Source organism: Psammomys obesus, unplaced genomic scaffold, assembly GCF_907164565.1.
Source record: "Psammomys obesus unplaced genomic scaffold, mPsaObe1.curated_primary_1811, whole genome shotgun sequence".
Taxonomy (NCBI): Eukaryota; Metazoa; Chordata; class Mammalia; order Rodentia; family Muridae; genus Psammomys; species Psammomys obesus.
The window spans coordinates 6,173,009-6,188,439 of NW_026596120.1; the positions used below are offsets into that span (position 1 = coordinate 6,173,009).

At 37.2% G+C, this 15,431-nt stretch overlaps 1 protein-coding gene across 6 annotated transcripts in view; it reads left to right on the forward strand.

The window, feature by feature from the left end:
- The window catches only part of Xrn1 (5'-3' exoribonuclease 1), a 96,620-nt gene that overhangs the window by 40,488 nt on the left and 40,701 nt on the right, over positions 1 to 15,431 (forward strand). For all 6 annotated transcript variants that reach the window (XM_055629642.1, XM_055629644.1, XM_055629643.1 and 3 more), the window contains exons 20-25: positions 2,798 to 2,929; positions 4,168 to 4,330; positions 6,610 to 6,723; positions 9,319 to 9,417; positions 11,892 to 12,007; positions 12,591 to 12,737. In XM_055629642.1, the coding sequence (XP_055485617.1) occupies positions 2,798 to 2,929; positions 4,168 to 4,330; positions 6,610 to 6,723; positions 9,319 to 9,417; positions 11,892 to 12,007; positions 12,591 to 12,737 (771 nt within the window). The remainder of the gene's footprint in view (positions 1 to 2,797; positions 2,930 to 4,167; positions 4,331 to 6,609; positions 6,724 to 9,318; positions 9,418 to 11,891; positions 12,008 to 12,590; positions 12,738 to 15,431) is intronic.

Genomic DNA, 15,431 nt, shown 5'->3' on the forward strand with positions numbered 1-15,431 from the left:
GGTCCCTGGTTGGAGAATCAGTCACAGACAAGCCCCTATGCCCAGGTATATTTGGTCCTCGTGGAGCTCCTGTTCTCTCCAGGTCTTACTAACTCTCTCTTCTTTCATATGATTTCCTGAACTCTGCCCAAAGTTTGGTTATGAGTCTCAGCATCTGCTTTGATATACTGCTATGTAGAGTCTTTCAGAGGCCCTCTATGGTAGGCTCCTATCCTGCTTCTCATTTTCTCCTACTTCCAATGTCCCTCCTATTTGTCTTTCTAAGTAAGGATTGATCTTCTTAACCCTGGGGCCTCCTTCTTGTTTAGCTTCTTTAGGTGTACAGATTTTAGTAAGTTTATGTTGTCTTATAGGTCTATTATCCACTTATAAGTGAGTCTATACCATGTGTGTCTTCTCCTGGGATACCTAAAGTTCTAGCTAGAGCAATAAGACAACTAAAGGAGATCAAGGGGATACAAATGGGAAAGGAAGAAGTGAAAGTATCACTATTCGCAGATGATATGATAATATACATGTGCGACCCCAAAAATTCAACCAGAGAACTCCTTCAGCTGATAAACACCTTCAGCAAAATGGCTGGATACAAAATCAATTAAAAAAAAAAAAATCACAAGCCTTCCTGTATACAAAGGCAAAAGGGTCAAGAAAGAAATTAGGGAAACAACACCCTTCACAATAGCCACTAATAACATAAAAATACCTTGGTGTGACTCTAACCAAGCAAGTGAAAGACCTGTTTGAGAAAAACTTCAAGTCTCTGAAGAAAGAAATTGAAGAAGATATCAGAAGATGGAAAGATCTCCTGTGCTCATGGATTGGTAGGATTAACATAGTGAAAATATATACTCTTTTATTAGTGAGTAGATAGGCAAGTCTTTATTAGTCATTTTATATTTTTATTTCAAATAAATCTTGTCTTTTTTGCTTGCATGTAGCTAAAACTATGTTTTGTTCAGAGAAATTACGTATTATATTTTCTAGTAATTAACTTCCAAAATAATATATTTTTGTTTATTTTCTTTATCTATAGGATTTGGATTTTTAGACCAGTCTTTTGTCCACTCTTCTTTTCCCTTAACCCTGCATACATCTCCTAGTTGTGTTCTTTCATAAATGTTATTGATAAAAAATTCACTACTATTTGAGTTTTTACTCTTGCTGTCATTATTTTTCTGTGAGAGAACTTGAGGATTCCTTTGGATCAGTAAAGTTTCATTCTCTCTTTTCAATGTATTCCAGGTTGCTAATATTTTCTTTTTTGGTTTTTCAAGACAGGGTTTCTCTATGCAGCCCTTGCTGTACTGTCACTCACTCTGTAAACCAGGCTGGCCTCAAACTCCTAGAGATCTGCCTGCCTCTGCATGCACCACCACCACCCAGCCTGGATTGCTAATACTTTCTTTCAAGTATTTTATGGTTTTACTATCTTTTACATTAAGTCACTGACGTATTTTAATGACTGTTTGCACAATATGTCTGTCTGTGGACCGTTCAGTTGATACATCATTGCTTTTTGTCAAAAGTTAGCTAAAGCAGCTAGTGGGTTAAGAGCACGTGCGCTCTTGCAGAGGACCAGTACAGCAGCTCATAGCCACCCGTAACTCCAGTTCCAGGGGTACAAAACCTCTTCTGGCCTCTTCAGGCCCTAGGCGTGCACTCAAAGCACATATATACATGCAGGCTTTCACATTTTACACATATAAAATGAAATACATTTTTTAAAAAATAAGAGAAAAAAGTTACAGCCTGAGAATCTGGATCAATGGTAGAGTACATCAGAGCCTTCAGCGGCTATGCATAAAGGCTGGTATAATAATAACATTTTTTAAAGTCTATTTGTGTGGATGTTTTTCTACTTCTCTAGTGTATTCATATTTATGGACTCTTTTTAATGACAATACTTGATTACTGTAACTGTGTACCAAGTCTTAACATCAAAGTAATTCATACGCACTTTCATCTTAAACTGTTTTCTTTTTAAGAAAGATTGTTCTTTATCTATTAATATTGAAGGAATTTTTATAGAAATTTTATTAAACCTAAAGGATGTAATTGCTCAAACTCATAATCCCAGCACTTCTGAATATGAAGATCTCCACAAATTCGAGGCTAGCCCAAGCTATGTAGAAATTCATGGCTAGGATACACCTGGGATACAGAGTTAATAAAATGTAACTAATAATTAAAAAAAAATAAAATTAAATTTAAAAAAAGAAAAGAAATTCAAGGCTAGCCTGTATTATGTAACTGCCCTGTCTTGAAAGAGAGATGGAGAAAAGAAGAGGGAGGGTAGAAAAACCTTAAAAACAAAAAAAACAAAAAAGTTGTATATCTAGAGTTGAATTGAAAAAGTTTGATACTTTTACTGATCCATGAATACAATATACCTCTTTGTTATTTAAATCCCTGATTTATTAATGTTTTATCTTTTCATTATACAGATGAAATATGCATCTTGTTATATTTATACCTTAATATTTCATCTTTTCTTGAGGTGAGAGAGTCTTGCTGTCTTGTATAGGCTGGTCTGAAATTCATGGGCTCAAGACATCCTTTTTCCTCAGCTCCTCAAGTTGCTGGGTATCCAGGGACCAACATGCCCAACAATGGAAATTTCCACATGTCTTTATTCTCTACTTTATATTTTATTCAAGAGAAGGTTTGGCTTTGGGGCTTTTGGTTTTGCGATTGTACCAGGCAAAATTTTTTTACTACGAACACTGACTCTGCAAAACCTCTACTTTACAGCACAAGTTTGGGCTTATATAATCTTTGCTTTGTTTTTATTCTTAAGATTTTACTTGGAAGAACCTCCAGGAACTCAGAAGGTTTATTTGGGAAAAACTGCTCCACCATCTAAAGTCATCCAACTTGCAGATAAAGAACAGTCGAACTGGACTAAAGAAATACAAGGAATTTCAGAACAGTGAGTATCATGGAGAATTTGGTTGATGGCTAGAGAAATGGCTCAGAGGTTAAGAGCACTCACTGGCTTCTCTTAACAGAACTAAGACCCAGCTTCATTATCAGCATCCACAGAGCAGTGGCTCACTTATTTCAGTCCCAGGGCATCAGCGCCCTCTTTTGGTCTCCATGGGCACCAGGCACACACATGGTTCACAGACAAAACATGAAGGCAAAACAGCCATCCACATTAAATAAATACATTTTTTTAAAATAATCTAGCGGAGCATGCTGGCATACAACTTTAATTCCCACACTTAGGAAGGTAAGGCAGAAGGGTTATGAGACTGATCCAAATACATGCCTAGGAAATGCAGATAAAAATTGTGCAGGGGTTGGGATGTCATTTAGTGTGTTCAAGGCCCAAACTCAATCCCTAAAGCCATTTAAAAAAAAAAAAATTGGAGTGTTAAAAATTATGCAAATTTTAATTGAAAGCCAAAAAAATCAGTAAGGAAAGGGTAATTATTCATGAAAAATTTATATCACGTATAGGTGAAACAAATGAGCTTTTGCAATAAATAACATACTTACAATACTGCTCTGTTTTGTGAGTTCTATAGTACCTTTTTGTACATTTTCTTTTAAATTTAAAAATTTTTATTTTTTTTTTTTTTAAATCTAGCCTTCATTAAATGTGGAGTTCTGAAGTTTTTACTGACAAATTTCTCATTCAGTCACACAGACAGTAAGAAATGGCCCACAAACTAAAATTAATACTGTAGTGGCATAGCTCTCACCCTATGGGTTGTAACCCCTTTGAGGGTCAAATACCCCTTTCACAGGGGTCAGCTAAGACCATTGGAAAGCACAGATATTTACATTATGACATAACAGTAGGAAAATTACATTAGGAAGTAGCAACAAAGATACTTTTTCTGTTTTTTTTTTTTTTTAAGATTTTGTTTATTTTATGTATATATTAAGCTACCACATGGTTGCTGGGAATTGAACTCAGGACCTCTGGAAGAACAAACAGTGCTCTTAACCACTGAGCCATCTCTCCAGCCACCAAAAATACTTTTATGATTAGGATCACCACAACACGATGAACTATATTAAAGGGCCACAGAATTAGGAGGGTTGAGAGCTGCTGTGTTTTATTTGCAGTGTTTTAGGTATTTGTGAGTAATTGATTTGATTGATGATTATGACCTGGACTACATACATACTTTTATCCTTGTTTTATTCTTCCTTTAGATACCTAAGGAGAAAGGGAATAATAATAAATGAAACATCTGCTGTTGTGTATGCTCAGTTACTCACAGGTCGTAAATATCAAATCAATCAGAATGGTGAAGTGCGTCTAGAAAAACAATGGTCAAAACAAATTCTTCCTTTTGTTTATCAAACTATCGTTAAGGTAAGGTTCTCCAAGTCTCAATTCTCTCTTAATATACACTGTTACACATTGTGTGAAAGATCCTTTAAGCAAGATCTGGTGCACAGGCCTGTAATCCCAGCTGCTTGAAGGATAAAATAGGAAGATTACAAGTTCAAGGCCTATATAAGCCAAACAGTGAGATCAAGACTAGCCTAGGTAGTTGGGAAACTGCAGAATGTGTCTCAATTTTTTTAAAGTACTAGAAATACAGCTCAGTACAGTACTTGCCTAGCATTCATAAAATCCTAGGTGTTTGAAGACTCAGCAATGCAAAAAAGGAAAAAAGTCACAATAATTAATACTTACTTATGAGTAGAATGATAACTTAGCAATATAAGATAAAGTTTTTTTAACATAATTCACAAAATACATTATTTGAGGGCTGTCCAGATGACTCAGCAGGTCAGAGTGCTTACAGCCAAGCTTGACCTGAGTTCTAGCTCATAAACAGCCAAGCATGATGACTGGAGTTCAGTCCCTGGAACCCTGTGGTAGAAGGAGAGAACCAGCTCTTACAAGTTCTCCTCTGATGTAAACACATTCACTAAATATAATGGTTCTGCTCTGGTTTGGGGTTTTTAACTTTCTGATTTATATGAGGAGTATTCCATTCTTTCTCATCATAGTACAGGTAGGGAGCATGATTTTGGTTTTGTGTCAGGCTTTTGTTGTTGTTTGGTTGGTTGATTAGTTGGTTGGTTTTGCTATTTTGAGACAGGGTCTCTCAATTATGTAGCTCTGGCTCTCCTGGAACTCTCTGTATAGAACAGGCTGGCCATGAATTCAACAGAGATCCACCTGCCTCTGCCCCCTGAGTACTGTGGGATTACAGGTGTGCATCACCATGCTTGGGCAATTTTGTAGTTGTTTTTAAGAACTTACTTTCTAGAATAAATTTTCTAGCACACACCTCCTTTATTCTTAACATGCTGACATTGTTTATTAAGCCTTCAAAAATACTGCCTGAGCCAGGTGTAGTGATGAACTTCTGTAGTCCTGGCACTTGGGAAATTGAAGCCAGAAGACTGTATACTTGAGACTGTCATGGGCAACATATTGAGATTCATTCTTTTAAAATTTTTCTTTTTGCCAGAAATAAATTAATGAATATTAAAGGGTTCGCCTTGGTTTGCTTAATCTCCAATTCAAGATTTGGTGTTTCACAGCTTTAGTTACCTGCATTCAACCAATTAAGCATTGGAATTAAGCACTTCATACAGCTTAAACTGGTCATTGTTCCGAGTACTGATAAGGAATCTTAGGCTGTCTCTCAGCTAGGACTGATCATCTCTGTCCAGTGCATCCCTGCTGTGTGGGCCACCTCCTTCTGAGTAGTATCTCAGGACCAGCTCGGCTATCACTGCATCATGGTGCATGGTACCATTTATGTCACTAACTAAATGACTCCAGAGAGCAAGGAATAGGCTCCCTTTAAGAGAAAAGATGAACCTTTTCCTCATATGCTGAAGATGGTCCAAGTACAGAAAATAAGAACGGATATTCCGTCCAGGAAACGGAAGGAAGTGCTAGTTTTACTATTGTAACTGCACTTCAAGCTTGGAGCATACACTTACACTTCATAACTTCTTAGTCATTCACTGCATCTCATCATGGGTGCATTGTATCATCACACCATTACATGAAGGGGAAATAAAGTGCAAGACACTTAAAAACAGAGGCTACATTCACAGTCTTTTCCTACTGTTAACTCCCACTGTTATCTAAGGTATAAAGTAAACTGTCAGAGATGCAATATGTATAAAGAAGTACTTATAGGTTCTGGGACTGACAGTGGTTTCAGACATACATAGTATGGAAGGTACTCAATCCAGCCCTATCCCACGCATAAGTGCTGCTCTGTGAGCTAACCCTGTAATGTGGGGCATAAGCTAGAGGGCAGTAATTAAGAGCACAGATTGCCTGAGGCGCCTTTCTTGCTGTGTGACCTTGGACAAGATCCATCCCCTTCTGTGCCAGTCTTCATAAAATGAGGTTAGTAGCAAATGTCTGCCACCAATGGTTGTGAAAGAAGTGAATGAACTAGATAAATATATGAAGTGCATAGGAGAGAACATGGTATAACAAGTTAGTATGTCTTAGATTTTGGTATTATTGTACAGAAGGTATTTGACATTTTGACATTTTTGACATATTTGACATTTGCAGATAAAACAGATTTAATCCCATAAGAAAAAATGGTATGGAGGGTTTAAGAATACTAGCTGTGATGACTGACTTTTATATTTCATTTTGTATAGGACATCCGAACTTTTGACTCTCGTTTCTCCAATATCAAAACACTGGATGATTTATTTCCTCCCAGAAGTATGGTCTTTATGCTGGGTACTCCGTATTATGGCTGCACTGGAGAAGTTAGTTTTAAATTTTTTATTAACTTTTTTCTTTCTTTGAAGTTAATACAGTTATTAAGTGCAAAATAGAATGTAATGCCAAAAGGGAAACATAAGAAAGAATTCACTTGTGTAACTTAAGAACACAGTATTTAGCTATAGTGGGGAGCAGGTAGATAGGAGGTGGGAAAAAAAATTCAAAATCTGGTGTGTTTTTAATACGCTTGCTTATTGGGTTATATATGAAGCCATTAAATTATTTTAAGTAGATTTTAGGTACAGGGTTAATGAATTTTTAAATGTATTGATATTTTTAATAATTACTCACACAGAAAAAAGTGCATACAGATATAGAATAGGAGAAAATAAATCTATGGGGGATAGATTTGAGTTACTGTTACGGATATCGAAGCAAATATGCATGTAGGCAGGCACATGTTTGTTTGTGTATGTATGCATATTTTTCTAGCTCTATCTTTCAAAAAAATAAGCAGATACTCAGTTATCATTTAATACACATAATACCCAAATCTTGACCTCTAAAAACAGCAGACTTTCTCACTAAAGTATCTGATTTTAGGTCCGGAACAGGTAAGACATAAAATGAGCTTGATACATCTGATGCCAGAAAGTAAGAAGTACTCAAAAGAATGAAAGGCCCGTGTCAGTGAGCATAGATAGGAAGAAGGTGAAAGGGCCCCTACTGGCCAAATCTTAATAATTTAAATAGCAGAATAATTAAGTAAAGTAACAAACTAGACGTTACTGAGGGAAAAACAAGAACTCATCATTGCATAGTAATAATAAAAAGATTAAATGGGAAAGCTTCTATTGTGGATGGAGGCCAGTGGTGAAACACCTACCTTGTATGCACAAGTTCCTGGGTTTGAGCCCTGGACCACGAACATAAAAGTATAGAAAGAACGCTGTCGTTGGAAAACCATTTAGCAAATGCAATGGTTGAGTCATCAAAGAATGAGTCAAAAAGGGGTGAATTTCATCTGAAGCAGGTTATTCATGACTTTAAAACAGTGTCTTAGCTCAGAGGTTAAGAGCCCCGCTTGCTCTTCCAGAACCACGTGGTAGCTCACAACCATCTATAATGAGATCTGGTGCCCTCTTCTGGTAGGCAGGTGTACATGCAGACAGAACATTGTATACATAATAAATATATCTAAAAAAACAAAAAACAAAAAAAAAAACAGTGTCTTAGCTGGACTATGGTGCTGCACACCTTTAATCTCAACACTCAGGAGGCACAGACAGGCAGATCTCTGAGTTTGAGGCTAGCCTGATCTATAGAGCAAGTTCCAGGACAGCCAGGACTACAGAGAAAAACCCTGTCTCAAAAAAAAAAAAAAAAAGAGGACTGTTTTTTCACAATCTGTTGATTAGTTACAAGGCAAATAAAAACTATAATTGCACAATAAGAAATTGAGCAACACCCTGACAGTGTGATCAGTTGGTAACAGTTAGAAATTGATTGGTGCTGTGTACCTCCAGATTTGATGCCCTGTCCTGACAGGTGATATATAACTTCACTACAAAAAGCAAAGTAAGGGGAAGAGTGCTGCAGCTTAATGATAGGGTGCCTGCTAAACATGCTAGATTCAAGCTCCACTATTGCACAAGGAGAAAGGCAGAATGAAAAGGGAGGAGCAAATTGCATTCTTCAGAATACTAATATTGTTTTTAAAACACCAGGAAATGATCTGGATTAAAGGATGTTCAATATACAGCTAGGATCTGGGAACAAATAGTGAGCATGACTGTGTCTACAATCTTGGCATTTGGGAGACTGAGCAGGAGGATGAGTTTGAAGTCTGCCTGGGCTTTGTAGCATTTCCCTGCCTCAGTAACAAGAGGACAGACAACTAGGTTCAATATCTGATGCTAGCTTGGAGAAGGAGGAAAGAATTTTACATAAAACATTATTAGATCTGTTGATGAAAATGGAATATAGAAAACAGCTGAGATGAAAATATAGATGTAAATTTATATGCCTAATGATACAGTTTTATAATAAAATATCCTTTTTAAGAATATGCAGTAAAATACTTAGAGGTAAAGGACACGTTATCTGTAAGCTATCCTCAGAGCTTTGAGAGGACCTGAGGATTGCATGCTTATAACACCAATATTCAGGAAGCAGAAGCAGGGCTTACCATGTTTGAGACCAGCCTACAAAACATAATGAGTACACAGCTAACCTGGAAATACATACTGAAACCCTGTTCCATAATACTAGTAGGAGTTGTTGTTTGGTTATCATTATTCCATGTATGTAAATATGCACATAGTATATAAATGTTAAAGACATGTTTTTATGGAGTTAACAATGAGTGAATCTAGATAATTGTTTTCAAATATTATTTGCAACATTTTGGTAATTTGAAGTTATCTACAAGTAAGCTAACTTGTGTGTGTGATTAATATCTACTAAAGCAAATACAAAATGACTTACAATATTTTAAAATCCTGTTATAAATTATAAGAAATTTTCCATTTTCTAATTTTATTGTCATGTTCTATTTTAGAAGAGTAAAATTCAAATAAGGGGAAAAATAAATGAATGTAATGAAAGAGATTAAAACAGTCTGATTACCCCACCCCCAGGTTCAGGATTCAGGTGATGTGATTACAGAAGGTAGGATTCGTGTGGTTTTCAGCATTCCATGTGAACCAAATCTTGATGCTTTAATACAGAACCAGCATGTAAGTACAATAATTGGTATTAACTTTTTTAGTGCTAGGATTTTTTTTCTGCCTCCTTAAAATTATTTTCAGTATTTTAAGAATAAGTATAAGGGCCTAGGGAAATAGTTCACTCAATGAAGCATTTTTAATGAAACATGAGGACCCTAGTTACCCAGGATAGAAACTGGACTTAGTGGTACATGCTATAGTGCCAGTATTGGAAGACAGGTCTCTGGAGCTGGCTCGTCAGCCCAGCTGAGCCTAATGGATGAATGCCAGGCTTAGTGAGTGGTCCTGCCTCACAAAAGAAAAAACCCAAGTAGATGGCATCTGAGGAATGGTACTAAGTCATCCTCCACACATGCGCTATGGCATGCATGTGTACTCATAAACATACATATACTGAAAATATAAGGGAAAAGTGTAAATCTATTCCCAGAAATGTAGGTCTATTTATATCAATCTAGCGTAGCATGTATAAGTACCCAGGTTTAATCTCCAGCATTGAAACAGTATATACAAATATGTAAATCTTTAGCAAAAAAAAAAAAAATTGTGGAAATCACATTATTAATTAGTGTTTATTGTCGTAATCAGGCTTAAGGCATTAAGAATCATAAGGAGATTTAAAGCAGACCCTGAGGGAATATTAGGTATAGAAAACAAAAGTGTTCCTACAAATCTTACTACAGCTCTATGTTATACAAAGAATTTAGATGACATGTTCAGGAGCCATCAGAGTGTCCCATTGGATGAATAAGCTGGGACTTTGTTTTAAGGGTCAGTGAAGGTGGAAGAACTTGTGTGAAAAAGAACACACAAAGCGTCCTTTCACTCTCACGTTCTCAACTCCAGTATTTTAGCTTTTTATGTTTTCAAGGGTATTACACGACACTTGTACCTATGACAGCCATGACAATAGGACACTTGTTCTTGGACACTAAATGGTTGTAACCTATGTTAATTATTATAACTGAATATGCCTCTGCACATTTCAAAATGCTTATTATTAATAAAGTGATAGCTTTTATAATGAGGAAATACCACTTTCATTCTTTTCATCTGTTTTACAAAGCATACTTGCTTTATGTTGTAGTATTGCTAAATCTGATGGTATTTTTGTTGAGCAACCCTGTTCTGTGTGTCTGTGTGAGTGTTGACACAATAGTTTGTGTGGCCTTTAACTCACTGAGTAGCCAAGGATAACTTTGAACTGCTGAGCCTCCTGTTCTCATTTCAGACCAAGTGTTAGGGGCTATGGACATGTACCACCACATATGTCTACTGACATACTTACGATATTCCAGCCACCAAAAACAGTTACCCATTTGGGCATCATTGTAGCTACTTATGACCAATAAAATAATGGTGGCTGATTTTATCCCTTACCAATCACAATAAGTTGATTTTATGTTAGTAAAAATACTCCTGTATTCATCTATGAGCATAAACTAAGAATGTAAGCTGATGGGCCTGAGCATGTCGCTCACTTGGTAGAGTTGTTGGCTAGCATACAGGAGGTTCCTTGGGTTCAGTATCCACACTGAATAAACAAGCTTAGTGACCCAAGCCTGTAATCCCAGCACTTAGGAGGTGGGAGCAAGGAGGATCAGAAGTTCAAGATTATCCTCAAACACATATCAAGTTGAAGGCCAACCTGAACTCCAGGAAACAGTCTCAAGTTATTCATATACCTTACAAAGTATTAGACTATGAATAAAAAGTCTTTCTATGTGCATTATGTCAGGAGTGGACATGCGTGTTAGTGCTAGGTGCAGTACATTTATAAATTGTTTGCTTCCTGGTTAAAAATTATCCCATCTGATACTTGTTGTTTTCTTTTTCTTTTTTTTTTTTGTCCTGCTACTTGACATTTTTAATTGAAAATATTTTTTTTCATTTTTTATGTATTTTTAAATAGAATATTTGTATATGTTTAATTTTACAGAATATATACAACATATTCTGATCACAGTTTCCCCTTCCACTTCTTTGTCTTAATTTTATAATCATTAACTACACAAGTTGAAATTCCATTTATTTGACTGTGACTTTCATATGATAGTAAATATTCATGGAAAAGATTTCCTACATTCATGTATGAAGGACACTTTTTATTTCCCTTACTTCCAACTGTTTTGATGATGTGCTTATGTTTGACTTCAGTGTAGTAATTTTTGAAACCTTATTTTATTCCATATACTTGTTAACTAGCCCTGCTTAAAATATAAAAATTAGTTTTAAAAAAAGCTTGTGTAAAGAATTTTCTGTTTAGTACTTATAGAATTTATTTATTGAGACAAATTTACAAACTGCTTCTGACTCCTTCATTCATTCTTGGGAAGGGAAAGAGAAAGAGGAGGGCTTTCAGATCCTTCAGGGTGGGAGGGGTCAGTAGTATCTTTACTATCTACAGAGCTCAAAGGTAACCACATAGTACTTAATGTAGACATGTATGTCCATAATTGACCTCTTTATTTTTATATTTAAAGAAATACTCTATAAAGTACAACCCAGGATATGTGTTGGCCGGTCGCCTTGGAGTGAGTGGATACCTTGTTTCAAGGTTTACAGGAAGTATTTTTATTGGAAGAGGATCTAGGAGAAAGTAAGTTTGTGTTAGGGATATTTGCTTAAAGTGGCAGAAAAATTAAATGATAGAGATTAAATGCTTACTATCTCAGTATTGATTTTCTCCAATTAATGGCTGTGGACTAAGTTGCCCATAAATTCCTCCGGTGTTGGTCCTTTACATGAACAGCATATGTATCAGATGCTTTCAAAGACAGTTTGTATTTTTAGCAGCTAACCTTGAAAAAAGGTATCAGAGGGTGTGTGTGAACCTCAGTAATAGATTTCTGTGAATTTTGTTATTTTCCTTTTTTCTAATTACATAATTTATTTATATGCTTTCTTAACTTGGATTTCAAAACCTGTCCTCTTTTTTAATTACTGCTAATTAGAAGTAACCATGCAAACTAAAATATAAAACAATCAGATCTAAACTTTTCTAAAACTTGAAAGCAAATGTTGGGTTTGGTGGTATAGCTAAATAGTGTACTGCTTGTCTGGCATGCACAGGACTTTGGATTCAGTCCCTAGCACTGTCAAAAAAAAAAAAAAAAGCAGAATTTTTTTTTATTTTTGAACACATTATAAAATACCTGTGTGTATGTGTGGTTTAAACTTAGCCCTCATGGAGACCATAAAGCAAACGTGGGTTTAAATCTCAAATTCAACAAGAAGAATGAGGAAGTCCCTGGATATACAAAGAAAGTTGGCAGTGAGTGGATGTACTCGTCAGCAGCCGAACAGCTTCTTGCAGAGTACATAGAGAGGTGAGTGCCCGGCCAGCTCCTCCCCAGCCTCTGTGCCCAGGCCTGCCCTGCTGTCTGCCTGCTCACACCCCCCTTTAAGGGAGAGTATGTCCTGAAGGAAATGTTCAGCAGTAGCTAGGCACAGTGGCATACACCTCTAATCCCAGCACAACGGAGGTAAACGCAGAAGGATCAGAACTTGGAGGCCATTCTTGCCTCCGTAGTGCATTTAAGGCCAGCCTGTCTCAAGAAAAAAAAAAAAAAAAAAAGTGCAACAACGTATTTGCACTAATAATCTTATAGGAAATGTGTTACTGTTCTTTTTAGTAAGTGTTAACTGAGTTGCTTAGATGTGTAGTGAATATATTCACTTCTGATTTACACCTTAAGGGTCTTTCTGCTATTGTACAGGTTTCTATCCTCCTTGTCGTTGAAGATTCCTGTATTGGTTTCACAGGGCTCTCATAATGAAGTACCACAGGCAGCAGAGTTCACCAAAATGAACTTACTTATCTCACCATTCTAGTGTACAGAATAGTGTCAGGAGGATTAGAGTCCCCTAGCTCTCTCTTACCTTCCTATAACTTTATGTGTTACTTGGCTGGTAGGTTGGTCATTCCAGTCCTCCATCTTCAAGTGACGCTCTCCCTCCCCTTGCATCTCCACATAAGCTTTCACCTGTGTCAGTCTGTCTACACTTCTCCTCTTTATAGTGGTACCAGTCGTATTGGATTAGAGCCCTAATAGTTGTCTGTATTAGAACCCCGTTTCCAAATAAAGACATATTCTATATCTTTATGAATATTATTTTAAATTTGCTATTAGTGTATGTGTGTGCATGCACAAGAGAGTGTACATGCATCCAGCTCTTCATTCTCGGTTCCCTATAGACATGGACATATTTCCTCTCACTGTCGTTTTCACATGATTGTGATAAAGAATCACAGCTAGACCATGTTATGTGTTGTGATTACATTTCTTCCCCACCCACATTTTTATTTTCACTCCTGTCTTTTTTCATTTGATTATTATCCATACACATATATATTAACTGAGCCATAACCTCTGCCATACAGACCAGGGGATCTGTTGGTGTTTCTCGGTCTCTGCTTCAGCTGCCACTGATGACTCTGAGCTTGTCGCCCAGCTCTCTATCCAGAGACACTATTGCTATCCCTGTGCAAATTATTCGCTCTCTGGCTCCCATTCCTCAATCTTTATGTCTCCGTGTTCATAAGACATTTAACTCCAGTACCCTCTGCCCATGTGTCTGGAAATACTCGTTTCCTTTCTCCCACATGTAATTAGCTTGTCTAGGTAGAGAGTCCTAGATTGGATATTCTTTTCACTCAGGATGTTGAGAGCACTGCTGCATTCTTTCTTGTCTCCTTTATTGGCACTGATAAATCTTTTGCATTCTGATTTTGTTCTTTGTGTTGTGATGCACTTGTTGTTTTTAAAGATTTTATTGTTTTAGGTTATTTTATGTGAATGAGTGTTTTGTCTGCATGTGGGCCTAGTACCCATGGAGGGCCAGAAAAGGGTATCATATCCCCTGGAACCAGAGTTACAGATAGTGGTGAATCACCATTTGGGTGCTGGGAAATGAACCCTGGTCCTCTACAAAAGCAGCCAGTACTCTTAACCTCCACCCATCTCTCCAGCCCTTGTGACGTGTTTTCATTTTCTGGACTCTTTCTGTCTGTTAATTCTGTTGACTGTGGTGATGTGTGCCTTGGAGATCTTTTCTCTATCTCTTCTGTTGTTTAGCCCCCAGAACCTATAACCCTTTAATCCTGAGAGACTGCCTTATAATATTTCTTTAATAATTGATTAAATCTTTTTTATTTTTATTTTTATTTTTTTCACAGTTTATTCATTATATATCCTGATTGAAGCCCCCTCCCTCAACTTCCCCTGTTCCCACCTATCCTCCCTCTTCCCCAAATCTTCCTCTAGTCCACTGAAAGGGGGAGTTCTCCACTAGTGCCATCTGCCCATAGCTTGTTAAGTCTTATCAGCACTGCCTGGATCCTCTTCCTCTGTGGCCTGACAAGGCTGCATCATCAGGAGCAAGTGATCAGAGAGCAGTCAGCTGAGTTCGTGATAGAGGCAACCCCTGCTCCCCTCACTCAGATGGAGACTGAGGTGCCAATTGGCCACATTTGAGCAGGGAATCTGGTTTCTCCCCATGCATGGTCCTCCATTGGTGCATCAGTCTCTGCAGGACCCATGGGGCTCAGATCTTTAGTTTTATTGGTCTCCTTGTAAGGCTCCTGTCTCCTCCAATGTTCCTCTATTTCCAACTCTTTCTTCCTCCATAATATTCCCTGCTCTCTGCCCAAAGATTGGCCGTGAATCTCAGCATTTACTTCAATCCCCTGTTGGGTAGATCATGTCAGAGGACCCTCTATAGTAGGCTCCTATCCTGTTTCTTCTCTTCTACCACTTCAGGTATCTATCCTGTTTGCCATTCTGAATGAGGTTTAGGCATCCTCCCTAGGGTCCTCCTTATTGTTTAGCTTCTTTAGGTCTGTAGATGGCTATCCTATATTATATGGCTAATATCTGCGTATTAGTGGGTATATACCATACCTGTCTTTCTGTATCGGGGGTATCTCACTCAGGATGATCTCTTCTAGTTCCATCCATTTGCCTGCAGATTTCATGATTTCCTTGTTTTTAATTGCTGAGTAGTATTCTGTTGTGTATCCA